This window comes from Bos grunniens, chromosome 5 (genome assembly GCF_055505025.1).
Source record: "Bos grunniens cultivar Pamir isolate PY7600 chromosome 5, Bosgru_T2T1.0, whole genome shotgun sequence".
NCBI lineage: Eukaryota > Metazoa > Chordata > Mammalia > Artiodactyla > Bovidae > Bos > Bos grunniens.
This window is the reverse complement of record NC_141169.1, coordinates 37,033,840-37,049,586: the sequence shown is the minus strand read 5'-3', so window position 1 is coordinate 37,049,586 and position 15,747 is coordinate 37,033,840. Positions and strand designations below refer to the sequence as shown.

Here is a 15,747-nt window from a genome sequence, read left to right as displayed (position 1 = left end):
AGCTTTGCAGTATTGTCTGAAGTTAGGAAACATGATATCTCCAACTTTGTTCTTTCTTTCTCAATATAGTTTTGGCAATTTGGGGTCTTTGTGGTTCCACATAAATTTTAGGATCACTTGTTTTTGTTTTGTGAAAAATGTCATGGGTATTTTTATAGAGATTGCATTACATCTGTAGATTGCTCTGGATAGTATGGGCATTTTAACAATATTAATTCTTCCAACCCAAGAGCATGAGAGCTTTCTGTTTCTTTTTATCATATTTTTATTCCCTTCATCAAAACTTTTATGATTTTCAGAGTATAGGTCTTTCACCTCGTTTATTCCTGGGTGTATTATTCACTTTGATGTAATATTAAATGGGCTTGTTTTCTTACTTTCTATTTCTGATTGTTCCTTATTAGTGTATAGAAAAGAAACAGATTTCTGTTTATTAATCTTGTATCCCACAGCTTTTCTGAATTCCTTTATTAGATCTAATAGTCTTTTTGGTGGAGTTTTTCAGGTCTTCTTGGAGAAGGAAATGGCAATCCACTCCAATATTCTTGCCTGGAAAATCCCATGGATGGAGGAGCCTGGTGGCTACAGTCCATGGGGTTGCAAAGAGTTGGACACGATTGAGTGACTTCATTTTCACTTTTCACTTTCAGGTCTTCTATGTATATAGCATCATGTCATCTTCAAATAGTGATAGTTTTACTTCTTCCCTTCCAATCTGGATACCTTTTATTTCTTTTTCTTGTCTTATTGCTGTGGCCAAAAATTCAATACTATGTTAAATAGAAGTGGTGAGAGTAGACATCTTTGTCTTTTTCCTGATTTTAGAGGGTAGGTTTTCAGGTTTTCACCATTGAGTATGATGTTAGCTGTGGATTTGTCTTAAATGGATTTTGTTATGTTGAGATATGTTCCCTCTACCTCAACTTTGATGAGGATTTTTATCACGAATGTTGAATTTTGCCAAATGGTCTTTCTACATCTAGGTATATAGTCATATAATTTTTATCCTTCCTTTTGTTAATGTGATGCATGCATGCTCAGTTGCTTCAGTCATGTCCGACTCTTTGTGACCCTGTGGACTGTAGGGCACTAGGCTCCTCTGTCCACGGGACTCTTTAGGCAAGAATACTGGAGTGGGTTGCTATGCCCTCCTCCAGGAGATCTTCCCAATCCAGAGATTGAACCCATGTCTCCTGTGTCTCCTGTATTGTAGGCAGATTCTTTACCACCAAGCCACCAGGAAAGTCCTGTTAATGTGGTGTATCACAGTATTTGATTTATGTTTATTGGACCACTCCTGCATCTCTGGAATAAGTTGCACTTGATCATGGTATATGAACCTTCTTACATATTATTGAATTTGATTGCCAGTATTTTGTTAAGGATTTTTATCTATATTCATCAGAGTTATTGGCTGGTAATTTTCTTATCTTTCTTTTTTTAATTTTTATTTTTGGTAATGCCTCCATCTGATTTTGGTATTAGGCCTCCTAGAATGAATTTGGGAATGTTCCATGCTTTTCTATTTTGGGGAATAGTTTGGGAAGAATTGGTACTAGCTCTTTATATGTTTGGCAGAATTCTCCAGAAACTAAAATTTTGGTGGGGAGCATGCTGTAGTGTATACAGAAATTGAAATATAATGTTGTACTCATGAAACTTATATAATGTTATAAGCCAATGTTAATTAAAATAATAAATACTAAGCATTTTCCCATATTCTCTGTGGGTGTTTGAAGCTTTAGGGTATCAGCAGCACTGTTGATATTAGGACGTGCTGGGATAGAACTAAGATAATAATGTGGGTACATTGATGACTGATCTCAGAATTGGGGAAGGTGGCATAGGGCACAATGACAGAATTACAGTGTACCTTTGGGTCTTGACACATACACTAACAACATAAATAGTTGCAATAACAACTTTATCGGACATCAATACAAGAGAGGATATCTTTGGTACCATTTTTGACATCTGTATCAACTGGAAAAAAGTTGCTAAAAGTACTAGTTCTAAAAGCACAAGTGAAACTCTATGAAATCTCTTTGAATTATTTGGGAGAAAATTGGATGGACTTGAAATGTTCACAAGTGGGTGAAAGTGTGGCCTTATTTCCTTTTCTTGTTACCATAGGCTGGGGTGGTATAGCCTGTGAAGCAAACACTGTAAAAATCAGAGAATGAAATTCTTTATTATTAAATCAAAGAAGTTATATAATTACTGAAGTTGCAGAGCAAATTTATAGAGCAATAAGATTGATCTCACTTCTAATTTGAAGCACATTTGGTAATAATTGGGCATTCATAATTAGCCAAAGAGAGGCCCCATGAGTGAGCCTGACTCTTAGACGGAGGGCCCAGGCCCAGAGACGTTTGAGGGCAGAAGTGTGTGCTAGCTGACACATCAGTAGGGTTTGACATCTGGAAAATATTGAAGAGTCCTATATTTGCTACCCTCAATCACCCATACTATTGGCAAACTCAATTCTAGACTCCTCTCACAAGCTTCTGTGAAGCTTTCTCAGCTCTGTATTCTTTACTCTGATGTCTACTTAAGCCTATCTTTTTGTTACCTTCTCCTGACACTTTGTAGGAGACTTGTGAAAATCTTTGATCTGTCAGAGATGCAGCCTCTACTCTAAGCTACACTTTATCTGTCTTTGTTTAGTCTTTTGTCAACATGTTTTATTTAAAAATCAAGCTCCCTTTACATTAGCAGTCTAAGAGATGTAACCTCTTATCTACTTTTTATCTGTTAAATGCACAGATACTCCCTGTCACTCAGTTGACACTCTCTCATTGTGTATCCTGCATCTCAGTGGAGACACATTCAACATATCGGTTTTAACTAAAATATGTATATCCATTATTTTTAACTGTGGAGAAGAATCTTATTTTAAACTTTAGCACATTTAGAAAATGCATATATGTAAATAGTACATTGACATTTAAACAAAGCTCCCCTCATTGTCTGAAGCAGCATCATAAAGAGTGGGCACAATATATTTATCCTTGTTCTTTTTAGGAGGAGTCTGAAAACTAACCTAAGTCTATCAGCCAAACTGACGATCCTTTTTCCTGCAGCACATTTAGTGGCATTCCTTTCTAAAAGGAAAAAAAAAAAAGGATTGTTAAAACTGAACCAAGTATTCAAAACTGCATTTTTAAGCTCTAAATTTTTTACTTGGAGAATAGTTAAGGGCTTCCAGGTGGTGCAGCAGTGAAAAATTCACCTGTCAGTGCAGGAGAGGCAGGAATCGTGAGTTTGATCCCTGGGTCAAGAAGATCCCCTGGAGTAGGAAATGGCAACCCACTCCAGTATTCTAGCTTGGGAAACCCCATGAACAGTATGGAAAAAATATGATAGCAGTTTATGAGCCGACCAGGTCAGAAGGTGTCTAATATGCTACTGGGGAATAGTGGAGGGCAATTACTAACAGTTGCTCAAAGAATGAAGCTGCTGAGTCAAGCAGAAATGATGTGCAAGTGTCTGGTGGTGAAAGTAAAGTCCGATGATATAAAGAACAATATTGCATAGGAGCCTGGAATCTTAGGTACATGAATCAAGGTAAATTGGACATGGTCAAGCAGGAGATGGAAAGACTGAACATCAGCATTTTAGGAATCAGTGAAATAAAATGGATAGGACTGGGTGAATTTAATTCAGATGACCATTATATCTACTACCGTGGACAAGAATCCCTTAAAAGAGATGGAGTGGCCCTCTTCTACAAAGCAGAAAGAGTAGAAAGCTGAGCACTGAAGAATTAATGCTTTTGAACTGTGGATTTGGAGAAGACTCTTGAGAGTCCCTTGGACTTCAAGGAGATCAAACCAGTCAATCATAAAGGAAATCAGTCCTGAGTATTCATTAGAAGGACTGATGCTGAAGCTGAAACTTCAATACTTTGGCCACCTGATGCAAAGAACTGACTTATTGGAAAAGACCCTGATGCTGGGAAAGATTGAAGGCAGGAGGAGAAGAGAATGACAGAGAATGAGACGGTTGGATGGCATCACTGACTTGATAGACATGAGTTTGAGCAAGCTCCAGGAATTGGTGATAGACAGGGAAGCCTGACGGACTGCAGTCCATGGGGTCTCAAAGAGTTGGACATGACTGAGTGACTGAACTGAACTGAACTGAGCACTCATAGTTAACAGAAGAGTCCAAAATGCAGTATTTGGGTAGTTTCAAAAATAACAGAATGATCTTGGTTCATTTCCAAGGCAAACCATTCAATATCCTAGTAATACAAGTCTATGCTCCAACTACTGAAGCCAAAGTATCTGAAGTTGACTGGTTCTATGAAGACCTACAAGACCTTCTAGAACTAACACCAGAAAAAAAGATGTCATTTTCATTATAGTGGATTGGAATGCAAAAGTAGGAAATCAAGATACGCAGAATAACAGTGGAGGTGACGAATAGATTCAAGTTTGGCCTTGAATTACAAAATGAAGCAGGGTAAAGGCTAACAGAGTTTTGTCAAAAGAATAGGCTGGTCATAGAAACCATTCTCTTCCAATAACACAAGAGATGACTCTACACATAGACATTACCACATAGTCAATACCAAAACCAGATTGATTATATTATTTGCAGCTGAAGATGGAGAAGCTCTATACAGTCAGCAAAAACAAGACTGGAAGCTGACTATGGCTCATATCATGAGCTCTTTATTGCAAAACTCAGGCTTCAGTTGAAAGTAGGGAAAACCACTAGGCCATTCAGGTATGACCTAAATCAAATCCCTTATGATTATACAGTTGAGGTTGTTAGTTGCTCAATTGTGTCCTACTCTTTGCGACCCCATGGACTGTAGCCCACCAGGCTCCTCTGTCTGTGGAATTCTCCAGGGAAGAATACTGGAGTGGGTTGCCATTTCCTTCTTCAGGGGATCTTCCCGACTCAGAGATTTGAGTCCAGGTCTCCTGCATTGCAGGCAGATTATACAGTGGAAGTGATTAATAGATTCAAGTGATTAGATCTTGTAGACAGAATTCCTAAAGAACTATGGTTGGAGGTTCATAACATTGTACAGGAGGTGCTGACCAAAACCATCCCCAAGAATAAGAAATCCAAGGAGGCAAATTAGTTGCCTGAGGAGGCTTTACAAATAGCTGAGGAAAGAAGAGAATCAAAAGGTAAGGGAGAAAAAGAAAGATATCCTAACTGAATGTAGAGTTCCATAGAATAGCAGAGAGAGATAAGATGGCCTTCTTAAATGAACAATGCAAAGAAGTAGAGAAAATCGTCAGTGCTATGGTTTTTCTAATAGTCACATATGGCTGTGAGAGTTGGAGGCTAGGTGCCAAAGAATTGATGCTTTTGAATTGTGGTGCTAGAAAAGACTCTTGAGAGTCTCTTAGACTTCAAGGAGATCAAATCAGTCAATCCTAAAGAAAATCAATCCTGAATATTCATTGGCAAAACTGATGCTAAAGGTGAATCTCACTAGAAGAGACCCTGATGTTGGGAAAGATTGAAAGCAAAAGTAGAAGGGAGCAGCAGAGAATGAATTGATTGGATAGCATCACCAACTTAATCGACATGAATTTGAGCAAACTCTGGGAGGACAGAGGAGCCTAGCATTCTGCAGTCCATGGGTCACAAGGAGCAACTGAACAACAAGAACAACTCTCAGAGGATAGACTGTTGTCATCAGTAATTACTGGGCTTTTCTTCATTCAACCTCCTGGAAAGAGATTTCCTCTTTCTCTCTTTGAGTCCTGATTCTAAATTACCAGGAAAGGGAAAAAATAGGATATCAGCAAATTTGGTTATGCCAGTATGTGGGTGCCTGCTAGGTCATTTCAGTCATGTCTGACTCTTGTGTGGCCCTGTGCACTACAGCCTGTCAGGCTTCTCTTCCATGGAATTCGCCAGGCAAGGATACTGGAGTGAATTGCCATGCTTTACTCTTATTACAGGATACCTATGTTCCAAGCCTGCCCTGTGGACCGGGGAAATGTGATAATGGGTTGAAGAAATTATTAGACAAGAGGTGCTGGATGATAATCCAGGAAGTGATACCTAACTTTGGGATGCTATTTCTTTCCTCTTGGAAACTTCTGAGTTTACAAATATTGGGTCCATGATCTAGCAAATAGGGAGACTATAGGGATTTACTTAGTGAGTAATGAACTATGTCAGTTTACTTAGTGAATATGAACTATGCTTATGTAATATAAATTCATGTGCTACAAGAAGGGCTTTTCTGGAGTCTCAGATGTCAAAGAATCTGAATGCAATGAAGGAGACCTGGGTTCAATCCCTGGGTCAGCAAGATCCCCTGAGAAAGAAATGGCTACCCATTCCAGTATTCTTGCCTGGAGAATTCCATGGACTGAGAAGCCAGGCAGGCTACAGACCATGGGGTCACAAAGAGTTGGACATGACTGAATGACTGAGCGCACACACAGCACATCATAACTGTTTCATAATAGATATGCAAATAAGGGATAGATCTCTGACCTACTAGCTCCCATTTCCAAAATAATTTAGTGTTCCAGAAAAGCAAAAAAATGGGGAGGTCATACAAGATGGCAGAGAAGTAGGAAGTAGAATTTGCCTGCGTTCATAGAAACAATGAAAATATATCTACAAGTGGCATGAATCACACAGAACAGCTAGTAAGCACCAACAGAAAACTTCGGATGCCCAAGAAGACAAGAAAATCCTCACATAACTGGGTAGGAGAAAAAAAAAAAAGAAAAAGGAATCAGAGTGGGGCCTGTGCCCTAGGGGGAAACTTTATATTCCTTGTTTCATGTAATCCTCAAGAAATCCTTGTGAGGGAAAGATATTCTTAATCCCATGCTACAGATAAGGGAATGGATTATTATCAAGCTAGTCATTTATCCCAGGTCATAGAGTGGGAAGGTGGTTTGTCAACCCAATACTTTCTGGTTCTAGGACTCCTGCTCTTCTGGTACGCCATTTTAATTTCCCAGAATTTACCATAGTGGCAGTAAAGAATCTATAATAAGTTGAGGATAATCACAGGGAAACAGGAGGCTATTGTGTAATTAAGATTAGAGATGGTTATGAACAGAGATAAGATATTGGTAGAAATAATGACAGAAAAACAATGTAGTTTGAGGACCTATCAGAAATAACCTTATGAAAGGTTACATTTGATTAACCAAATGTTGAGGATAAAAGAGAGGGAGGAATTGATGTTATACTAAGGTTTCTGTATCTACTACAAATGAATTTCACTGAGTAGGCTTAAGCAAGACAAGGAATGAACGGAAGAGTTGAGGTAATGTGCATGTGTTAGCACTCAGGGTGGGTTTGTCCAATAAATATGCCATCTGCAGTCTTATATGTCTTCTGTAGAGAAATTAGAGAAAATTAATAGCTAAATTTGGGGAATTTGAGTTGGAACTTTACTTGTAAACATTTTTAGGTTCAGATGCAGTTTTAGTCACTCTAGGCTCTTCTCTGGTGGCTCAGTTGGTAAAGAATCCACCTGCAATACAGGAGACCTGGGTTCGATCCCTGGGTTGGGAAGATCTGAAGGAGGGCATGGCAACCCACTTCAGTATTCTTGCCTGCAGAATCCCATGGAAGGAGGAGCCTGGTGGGCTGCAGTCCACGGGGTCGCAAAGAATCGGACACACAACTGAGCGACTAAGCACACACACAGTCCCTAACAATTGTCTGCAATAGTTGTCACCTTCCAGTGGATTCTGCTCTGTAACTTCATACCCTAGGTCTTTCTTGGAAAGTCCTTACACATGTATTGATTTCCTTCTAAGTTTTTTAATAGTCAAGAAGTAGAAATTTTTAAAAGAAATACTAAAATGTGGTTATTTGGATAATAGTTGAACAAGTGACTGAATTGAAGACTTTTAATCATTTCATTACAAAAAAATTAAGAAAGGCTAATATCATAATATGTTTAATTTCTGGCATTTTATGTAGACAGATTTTCACCTCAAGCCTTAAGAGCACTTAGAGTTTTTGCCTCAGGTTCATTTTGTTTAATACAGGTCTGTACTCATGTTAAGTCAACTCCTTATCCATGATTTACTTGTTTGTGATGCCCCCAATCTTGTTTATGTTGCCCAAACGTGGCTGAGAGAGACAGCTGTGACATTATGAATCCAGCTGGCCGCAGATGGATCTTCAGTGAAGCATGAATCCATTTTGGGTTGGTGATCTATGTTTACTGCCTCTTGTTAAACTTTCAGAGATTCAGCTCCTAAATCACCTGGCATTGACTGAATCCACTTACATATAAGTAATAGACTGAAGTAAGCTGCAGCCTTTGTTGCTTGTGCTCAAGACTCTCACCTGTAGGGACAATTCTTTATATTATTATTTTATTGTCCATGTTTTATAGTCCATGTTAGAGTCTGTTTAGTTTATGGCCATTTAGCACATATGTTTCATTAGGTGCAATAAGCTTAGTAGCTCATGTTTTGAGGTTACAATGATTATGAGCCTTTCCAAGATTTTGTTGACATTTCCACATTTATGTTATGGATTTGACAGTTAAACTTGAAATCTCAAGGAGAAGGGGATGAAGTTGTAGCCTGAAAAGAAATTATTTTAGAATTTTTAGAGAAAATATCAATGATAAATGTTTATCTGCAAGGCTGATAGGAGTGCAGGCTTTTTTAGATCTATGCACAGATAACCAGTTAAAGCACAAAGCAAAACAAAGATGTATGCATAGTTGAAATAATTAGCTAAAACTGAACAAAACTGAAACTGTAACAGTGGCTCCTAGCAAATAAAATTTAATTTTGAATCAGAATCCATAAACTCTTGAGTGTATAAGCTCCATAACTTCACTTTTTCAGAGTCCAGTGTGATATTCAAACTGGCCAGAATTGCTAATATAGATATATACACACTGGGTCCTTTACAACCTGAGTAGGAAATACTGTTAAATGTTAATGGGTATGCAAATCAGTGAACTTGTGGTTGAAAGTTTTTATGGCAGGTTGGCCTATTTGTAATTCTTCTTTACATTTGTCCAGAGCAGCAAAATTTAGAACTGCTAAATTTTTTGATACAATATGTTCTTTTTTTTTTTTTTTAAAGTTTCTCTCATGGCTCAGTGGTAAAGAAGCTGCCTGTGATGCAGGAGACACAGGAGATGCAGGTTCCGTCCCTGGCCAGGAGGATCCCCTGGAGAACGAAGTGGCAATTCACTCCAGTATTCTTGCCTAGGAAGTCCCATGGACAGAGGAACCTGGAGATTTTTAAGATTTTGTATCAGGCATTAGCTGATTTATAGTACTTAGTTTCAGGAGTACAACAAAGTGATTCAGTTATACATACATCATTTCCTTTTCAAATGATTTTTCCATTTAGGTTATTACAGATTTTTGAGCAGAATTTCCTGTGCTGTACAGTAGGTCCTTGTTGTTTATCTGGTTTAGAAAAGCAGAGACATTACTTTGCCAACAAAGGTCCATCTAGTCAAGGCTGTGGTTTTTCCTGTGGTCATGTATGGATGTGAGAGTTGGACTGTGAAGAAGGCTGAGCGCCAAAGAATTGATGCTTTTGAACTGTGGTGTTGGAGAAGACTCTTGAGAGTCCCTTGGACTGCAAGGAGATCCAACCAGTCCATTCTGAAGGAGATCAGCCCTGGGATTTCTTTGGAAGGAATGATGCTAAAGCTGAAACTCCAGTACTTTGGCCACCTCATGCGAAGTGTTGACTCATTGGAAAAGACTCTGATGCCGGGAGGATTGGGGGCAGGAGGAGAAGGGGACGACAGAGGATGAGATGGCTGGATGGCATCACTGACTCGATGGACGTGAGTCTGAGTGAAGTCCGGGAGTTGGTGATGGACAGGGAGGCCTGGCATGCTGCGATTCATAGGGTCGCAAAGAGTCGGACACGACTGAGCAACTGAACTGAACTGAACTGAGTGTGTGTATGTAATTCTAAATTCCTGATTTATCCCTCCCTCTCTGCCTTTTATCCTTGGTAACCATAAATTTGTTTTTACATGTGTGACTCTACTTCTGTTTTGTAAATAAGTTCATTTGTATCAGTTTTTCTTTTAGATTCTGTATATAAGCCATATCCTATGATATTTTTCTTTGTCTGACTTTACTTAATGCAACAACCTCCAGGTCCATCCATGTTGCTGCAAGTGACATTATTTCATTCCTTTTAATGACTGAGTAGTATTCTACTGTATAATATGTACCACATCGCTTTTATCCATTCATTTGTCAATGGACATTTAGGTTGCTTCCATATCTTGGCTGTTCTCAACAGCACTACAATGAATATTAGGGTGCATATATCCTTTCAAACCATGTTTTTCTCCAGATATATGCCTAGGAGTGGGATTGCTGCATTATATGGTAACTATATTTTTAGCCTTTTAAGGAAACTCCGTATCGTTCTCCATAGTGGCTGTACCAATTTACACTCCCACCGAAGTGTAGGAGGATTTTTTTCCTATAGTCTGTTTATCATTTATTGTTTGTAGACTTTTTGATGATGGCCGGTGTGAGATGATATCTCTAGGTAGTTTTGAGTTTTTTTTCTCTAATATTATGATTAGCGATGATGAGCATCTTTTATTGTGCCTGTTTGTCATCTGTATGTCTTCTTTGGAGAAATGTCTAGAATAACTAATAAATTTTAAATATCACTCTTCACTTTTAAATATATTAATTAATTTATTCTTAATTAAATTCTCTGTGCTATGTCCTCTGCTTTATCATGGCATCCAGTACTCACCATGTGCCCACAGCCGCAGAGGAGGGACATTCTCTTGTTTTGTGCTGATGTATCTTTCTACATGAATATAGGATAGTTATTCTGCCATCAAGGAGATACAAATGTAGTTGGAGAAGTGAAGTAAACACAGAAAACAATTTGAAAACATGTAAAAATTCTTCATGTCAATCTTATTTTATTGCTATTTCTAGGATTTAGTATATATTGGTTTACCTGTGTAATATATCAATAAATATGAATAACTTGGGTCCCTTTGTTAATTCATAAATTAAGCAGATGTTTACTGATTACTTACCCCTTGTAGGCAGTGCTCTAGGCTCTGGGGTATCAACAGTGGAAAGAATGGAACGATAAAAATGACTTGCAGTCCTCCTGGAACTTATGGAATAGTTTTAGCTATTGTTTACTCTCTTGGTTTTCAGGATCTTGATAGGGTCTTGTTTCTTGACATCCTAGTAACTTTTGATTGAATAATGGATTTTATAAATAAAAATAGATGATATTTTATTCTTCCTGAAAAGGTTCACTTTTTCCTCTGTTAAGTGCAAAGAATAGAAGCTGATCACCTTAATTCAGTCATGAAATGGACTGGATAAGGGTTGATTTACAGTTTCAACAAGGACAGTTTCATCACAGGTTTTCTTTAGTCTTCCATACCCTTGTATATCCTGGGCCATTCTCTCAGAATTTTCTGAATTATAATAGTTTCCTCAGCATGAAATAGCCAGACCTCTGCTATACTTTACAGAGACGTTCTCCCATCCAAGTCGTAACCAGGCCCAACCCTGCTTAGCTTCTGAGATCAGACAAGATGGAGTGCGTTCAGGATGGTATGGCCATAGACTATAGACTTTCTGCTTAGTCTCTCAGCTTTCCTTGTGCAAAAGTTCATAATTTGGCAAAAGTCTTGAAAGGAAAACTGGCTGTGTATCTTACTCTTTTCTGAGCATCTCCTTTCTCACAAGAATCTTGGCTCCTTAAATTTCAAACATTACCTCTTTAACCTACTGAGACTGTTCTCTGCCCAGGCAAAATCCAGGTTCTCGTCTTCTTGCCTTGCACGTGGAATCAGCTAATGTCCCCAGAGAAAATACAGTTAACTTTCCTGTAATGCTCGCCAATCTGGTATCTTGATTTTTCTTCTCTTCACTGCTTCATCAGCTCTTAGATGACTTTAAGTAGATTTGGGGAGTTATTTTTATATTTTGTTTCTTTTTTTTAGGGTTTTTGGCTGGATCATTAGTCTGTTGCATGCTTACTATCTCATCCTTGTTTTCAGATACTGAAATAGAATAATCATGCCTTCTTTTACATACATCTATACAACCACAAAGAATGTAGCCAGGAATTTCTATCCTAGCCCAATGTATTCTGGAATTAACTGGCAGACTGAACAGGTAGAGATATAACATTGAACAAAATCTTCAATGTAAGTGTCATTGAAAAAGCTGGACAATTAACAGAGCTACTATTCTATAGTACCCTGAGTCCAATGACCCAGAGCTGCTTAGATGGGTGAACTCAGTATAAGTGGGAATCCAAGACCTGATGGTAGCTCTAGGGAGTTGTAGCTTCTGGATGCTTCTCTTGGCATCTTATTATGAATTATCCCCACAGGAAGTAATTCTTGATTGTCACTGTCTTATTAAAATACTGGGGGACAGAGATATTCTTTGTGCTTTTTATATCTCTACTAACAGTTGTAGGAAGAAGGTATAGCACAGTAGTTAAGTGCATGGATTTGGGAGTCAATCAAATTTATATTCAAATCTTGTCCATTCATTGGATGCTTAAACTTGAGAAAGTTGCAAAAACTCTCTAAAGCCTTAGTTCCATATCTGTGAAATGGGAATAACAATACATTTCGTTGTTCTGATATGAAAGTTGATGGGGACTGTGTTTTTAAAATGCTAATAACAATCTCTAGCACATTGCTAGTATGCAGTTTTTGGTAGCTTAAGTTTTTTTTGTGTGTGTGGCTATTATGGAAACGCATGGAATAAGACCCAGAATTTTGAGATGAGACCTTAAGATATGTACATAGCCCCTCCAAAGTAAGTAGATGAAGCACATGGAAAAAGTTGTTAAGAATTCTTAAGTTTGTTTTTGTTGTTAAAAACCATTTAAATATCTGTACATTTAAATATCAGATAAAAAAACTATCTGAAATAACTCTAGAAAAAACAACTGAATTGGAAGCAGTTTAACTCTCAATGACTTCAAAAATGTGCTGCTTCATAGTTTCAATAGATAACTAACAAATATTTATTTACTGCATATTGTTTTAAAGTTAATCTAATGGGTACTCTAAGTTGTATAGGTATTATCATGTTTAAGAAAAGGAAAAAAATTTAAAGTAAAATAAAACTGAGTAAAAAAAATACTTAGAATTAAAATAAATATGTACAGAGAAATTTGGTTCCTAGGTACCATTCATTAGTTACATGGTATTGATTGGGCAGGGTAAGTGATCTTTTTGAATCCCAGTTTTCTTAGTGAAATTACAAATGGGAAAAATGATAGTTAGGATTTTCTTCACTACCAAACAAGAAAATGAAAATGCTTAATAAGCAATAAGCATGATCTTATTACCTGTTTTTAATAGTCGGGTGTACCTTTGAACCTTTCTTTGAGCTCTGAGGAATATAAACTTGTGTTTAATAGCAAGCAAACAATAACTAGCTATGCCAAGTGATGAAGTGGAATCTGGCCATTGCTATTAAATAATAATTTAAGTCACATGTATTTGAGTAAAATTTTACATTGCTTCCCTACGTGGAAATTTTTCCCAAATCTTGACTTTCTTCTGAACATTTTTCAGATATGACATTATACTTAAAACTTACTCCCAGCATCTTTTCAATAGTTCTGACTTTGAGAAGACAGAACTGGAGGAAAGTGAGCTCTTCTCTTCCTTTCTAGTTACACTAATTCAGGAATTGTTTCTGTTCTCCTCATACTTGAGTGAGCATGGAATGATGCCTTTGCTGAGTATTTCTGTTTGATTTTCCAAAAGCTGTTGTCAGTCCTTACAGCGCAAAAATGAAAGGCACATGGTAATTGGTGTAGCCACAGTCAGTTTTCAAATCTAATTGGAACTGACCCAGACACCCTCAGAGCTCCTCCTAGCCTTTCAGATTTATAAGCGCATCTGGTGAGACAAAAGCAAGAAAGTTTGTTAAAAGGGGGGAAATTCCCTTTTGAGTGTTGCTGAACCAGAAAGCTTTGACTGTATGGTTCTCTGAGTCTGGACAATGTCTTGTGTGTTTGTTTCCACAGAGCATATATCATTACAGACTATATGGGCATCCGAAATGAAAGTTTCATGAAATTAGCTGCAGTAGGGACCTGGATGGGGGACTTTGTCACAGCTTGGATGGTAAGAAATTTTAACTTCACCCATTTCAAATGTCAGATGGAAGACATGTTCATAATGTTATACACACTATTTTTCTTTTTAAACCAATAGCCTCATGAATTATTTTATTTCATGTTATATTTCAAATAACATTCCAAAGTGAAAAAAGAAGGATCTTGTTTTCATGGTTAGCATTATTGCAGTTGTGCAAAGCCCTCAAACATGAGAAAGTCTCATTTATTTCATCAAATTTAAACAGTCATTTCAGTAACAGGCTTGTTAGATAATCCAAGTCCAGTTATCCCTAATTTTCCAAGCAGTAAGTCACTGGAAATGCTGAGCTCTAACTGTTGGTCTTCCTGTCAGCCCAGCCCCTTTTTGATGTAACAGTGCTGTTTATTTTGTTACATCATTCCTCTGTCCTCCCAAGGGTTAAAGATACAGTTTTATTTTCTCAACTAATGTGAATTGGATTTTATTCAGTACACACTATTTTTCATGGTTTAGGACAGAAGTTACCTCTCTTGCAAGGGGAACAAATTCATGAGAAATACAAATCTAGAGATTATATGCAATATCTGTTTACCTCAGGAAAAAACATCAATACAATTATAATACCAATGATGACTGTCTACTGAGATATATTTATATATAAAGCACATTTATGTGTGTATATATGCATATGTATAGACATGTATGTGTGTGTGTGTGTGTGTATGCATGTATGTGGGACATACACATTCATCGAATTAATGGAAAACTCTTCTGGGAATATTTAAATAATTTTATAAGGATTGTTTGCTTGTTTTTGACATGTTTACTTTTAAGGTAAGAAATACTGTTTGGGCTGTCTGATAAGACCTATGAAGTATCCTTAAGGACTTTAAAAATGGTTTTCTGCATTTCTTTTCCTTATTGAACCTACTAACTTAATGGTAACTGAGGAGTTCTGAGAGTTATCTGTTTTAGTCTCTTTTGTGCCTTATCAGTCTTTGTGTGTGCAGCAATTAGACAAACCATGTTTCATGCTGGGCTCATCTGCCAGGAGAGTAATTTCTGTATTTAACCACTGAGTTAATTAAAGACACTATGTAGCTTAAAGGCTCTGGGTCCTATAAGCTTATAAGAGAGTCTCAGGATGCAAAGAGCATTGTTGTTATTGTTTAGTCGCTAAGTCTTGTCTGACTCTTTGCGACTCCATGGACTATAGCCCACCAGGCTCCTTTGTCCATGGAATTCTCCAGGCAAGAATACTGGAATGGGTTGCCATTTCCTTCTCCAGAGATCTTCCTGATCCAAGGGTCGAACCTGTGTCTCTTGCTTGACAGGCGGACTCTTTACCACTGAGCCACCTGGGCTTATAAAAATGGAACACTTTAGCATTCACTGACACCTTTCATAAGTGTAGGCAATCCTAATTAGCTTTATTCAAATTCATTCACTTAAATATGAGAGGACCTACCAAAAGAAAGATCATGCCCAAATTAAACACAACTTGGCAGGGACATGCCCTATAGATGTGTTTCTGATACTGCAGGGCAATTGTCACAAGTGTTACTGCCATTTCTGTTCCTAGCTTTGTTTCTTACCTGAAACAGGTGTTTTCAGGGCACAGGAAGCAATTTCTTAATAGCAACTACTGTCATCATTTTGCAAGTGACCATAAA

The 15,747-nt window shown here is 37.6% G+C and overlaps 1 protein-coding gene across 16 annotated transcripts in view; it reads left to right on the top strand.

Moving 5' to 3' along the window:
* The window catches only part of TMEM117 (transmembrane protein 117), a 675,006-nt gene that overhangs the window by 297,675 nt on the left and 361,584 nt on the right, over positions 1 to 15,747 (top strand). For 11 of the 16 annotated variants that reach the window (XM_086399828.1, XM_086399818.1, XM_086399815.1 and 8 more), the window contains one exon: positions 14,002 to 14,101. The exons of 4 other annotated variants lie outside the window; for them this stretch is intronic. In XM_086399828.1, the coding sequence (XP_086255954.1) occupies positions 14,002 to 14,101 (100 nt within the window). Of the gene's footprint in view, positions 1 to 9,877; positions 9,902 to 14,001; positions 14,102 to 15,747 lie in introns of those variants that run through there. One more of the 16 variants, XM_086399827.1, reaches the window with a different exon arrangement.